General features: G+C 71.5%; 1 protein-coding gene across 1 annotated transcript in view; it reads left to right on the top strand.

Annotated features, from left to right (window-relative positions):
• The window catches only part of TRMT1 (tRNA methyltransferase 1), a 4,908-nt gene that overhangs the window by 1,604 nt on the left and 822 nt on the right, over window positions 1–2,482 (top strand). Inside the window, exons 4-12 of the mRNA XM_026058314.1 lie at window positions 294–409; window positions 501–613; window positions 708–856; window positions 950–1,033; window positions 1,123–1,192; window positions 1,281–1,415; window positions 1,980–2,065; window positions 2,159–2,267; window positions 2,366–2,442. Coding sequence (XP_025914099.1) covers window positions 294–409; window positions 501–613; window positions 708–856; window positions 950–1,033; window positions 1,123–1,192; window positions 1,281–1,415; window positions 1,980–2,065; window positions 2,159–2,267; window positions 2,366–2,442 — 939 coding nt within the window. The remainder of the gene's footprint in view (window positions 1–293; window positions 410–500; window positions 614–707; window positions 857–949; window positions 1,034–1,122; window positions 1,193–1,280; window positions 1,416–1,979; window positions 2,066–2,158; window positions 2,268–2,365; window positions 2,443–2,482) is intronic.

The raw sequence follows: 2,482 nt of genomic DNA, 5'->3' as shown, positions 1-2,482 counted from the left end.
GGGTGGCTCTGAGCCCCCCAGTTTGGGGTCCCCGTTGCTCCGGGACCCCCTGCCCCCCCCCAGGGTGGCTCTGAGCCCCCCAGTTTGGGGTCCCCATTGCTCCAGGACCCCCTGTCCCCCCGCCAGGGTGGCTCTGAGCCCCCCAGTTTGGGGTCCCCGTTGCTCCGGGACCCCCTGTCCCCCCGCCAGGGTGGCTCTGAGCCCCCCAGTTTGGGGTCCCCATCACTCCAGGACCCCCGGCGGGCACCAGGTGGGTCCACGTCCACCACGTCCCCACTCCTGTCCCCCCCCAGGATGCTGATGTACCAGAGCAAGGTGGACAGGGAGCTCTTCGACGTCATCGACCTGGACCCCTACGGCAGCCCCRCGCCCTTCCTGGACGCCGCGGTGCAGGCCGTGAGCGAAGGCGGTGAGCGGCGGCCGGTCTGGGGGTGGCTGGACGCCTGGGTCCCCCGGGAAGCACCCCTTCATCCCCTCTTCCTCCTCCTCCTCCTCGCCAGGGCTGCTCTGCGTCACCTGCACCGACATGGGCGTGATGGCAGGGAACAGCGCGGAGACGTGTTACAGCAAGTACGGCGCCGTCTCCCTCAAGGGCAAGTTCTGCCACGAGATGGTGAGTCTCCCTATCGTCCCCCGCCGTGAAAGGGCTGAGACCGCCACGCTCGTGACACCAGTGTGGGGGGCTCCCGCTCGTCCCTCCTCGCCAGGCCCTTCGGATCATCCTGCACAGCCTGGACCTGCGGGCCAACTGCTACCAGCGCTTCATCGTGCCCCTGCTCTCGGTCAGCGCCGACTTCTACATCCGCGTCTTCGTGCGGGTCTTCACAGGGCAGGCGAAGGTCAAAGCCTCGGCCAGGTGAGGGGGTGGCGGGGGGGGGGACGCAGGCGGGGACACCGCCGGGACGTCCCGCTGTCCTCCCTGACGCTGCCCCCCCCTTTCTCCCGGCAGCAAGCAGGCGCTGGTGTACCACTGCGTGGGCTGCGGCACCCACCACCTCCAGCGCCTCGGCAAGGCCACGAGCCACGGCACCGGGTACGGCACGGCTCCGGGGGGGTGTCCGCGGTGTCCCCAACCGCGGGTGGCCCTGACCCCCCCCCTCCCTCCGCTTCCCCCCCTTCCAGCTTCAAGTACGGGGCCGCCACGGGGCCGCCCGTGGGTTCTTCCTGCGAGTTCTGCCAGCAGCGGCACCAGGTGGGTCCGCGTCCCCGCTCCGTGTCCCCTCCGCGTCCCGCCGCCGCCGCCGCCGGCTCTGATCCGCCCCCTCCTCGTCGCCCCGCAGCTGGGGGGCCCCATGTGGGCAGAGCCCCTGCACGACCTGGCCTTCGTGCAGCAGGTGCTGGCGGCGCTGGAGAGCAGCCCCGGGCGCTTCCGGACCGAGGAGCGCATCCGCGGAATGCTCAGCGTTGTCACTGAGGTACTGGCATGGGGACGGCATCCCGGAGCCGGCTCCGGCATCCCAGGGATGGGGACAGGGCCTGCTCCAGCATCCCAGGAATGGGGATGACTCCAGTGTCCCAGGGATGGGGATGGAGCCAACTCCAGCATCCCAGAGATGGGGACGGGGCTGGCTCTGGCATCCCGGGGATGGGGCCAGCTCCATCATCCCAGGGATGGGGACAGGAACGGGGGCTGGCTCCAGCATCCCAGGGCCAGGGCCAGGGCCAGCTCTGGCATCCCAGGGATGAGGACGGGGCCAGCTCCATCATCCTGGGGACGGGGGCTGGCTCCAGCATCCTGGGGATGGGGCCAGGGCCAGCTCTGGCATCCCAGGGATGAGGACAGGGCCGGCTCCAGCATCCTGGGGATGGAGACGGGGCTGGCTCCGGCATCCTGGGGATGGGAGTGGCGCCTCCAGGATGGATACGGGGGCGGGAGCCAGCTCTCCCCAGCTCAGGGCAGGGCCGAGCCCGTCCGCGCCCCCGATTCGGGGCAGCTGGCGCTGACTCCGGCCCTCCCTCTCCCCGCACGCCGRCGGCAGGAGCTCGGCGACGTCCCCCTCTACTACACCCTCGACAGCCTCAGCGGCACCATCCACTGCAACACCCCCTCCCTGCTGCAGTTCAGGTAGGGCCACCCCGACCCCCCCCGGGCACCCCAAAAATCCTGCCGCTCGGGCGCCCCGAAACACCGCCGTCCCGCGGCTCTGCCCCCCCCCAGGTCGGCCCTGCTGCACGCCGGCTACCGGGTCTCGCTGTCCCACGCCTGCAAGAACGCCGTCAAGACGGACGCGCCGCCTGCCGTGCTCTGGGACATCATGCGGTGCTGGGTGAGGAGGAGGAGGAGCAGGAGGAAGGGGGGGTGGCTCGGGGACCCCGGGGCTGCACTCAATGCGTGTCCCCCCTCCGCCATCCCCGTCTCCCGCAGGCCAAGATCCACCCCGTGAAGCGCGAGCGGCTCGCGGAGACCAGCCCGGCTTCCCGCATCCTCGCCGTGGAGCCCACGTAACAGCTGGGGCTGGGTGGGGGGGTCCCCGCTGCCCCC

This window comes from Apteryx rowi, unplaced genomic scaffold (assembly GCF_003343035.1).
Source record: "Apteryx rowi isolate R43461 unplaced genomic scaffold, aptRow1 scaffold_1452, whole genome shotgun sequence".
NCBI classification, from domain to species: Eukaryota; Metazoa; Chordata; class Aves; order Apterygiformes; family Apterygidae; genus Apteryx; species Apteryx rowi.
The sequence above is the reverse complement of the archived record's forward strand: the minus strand, read 5'-3'. Positions and strand labels throughout refer to the sequence as shown.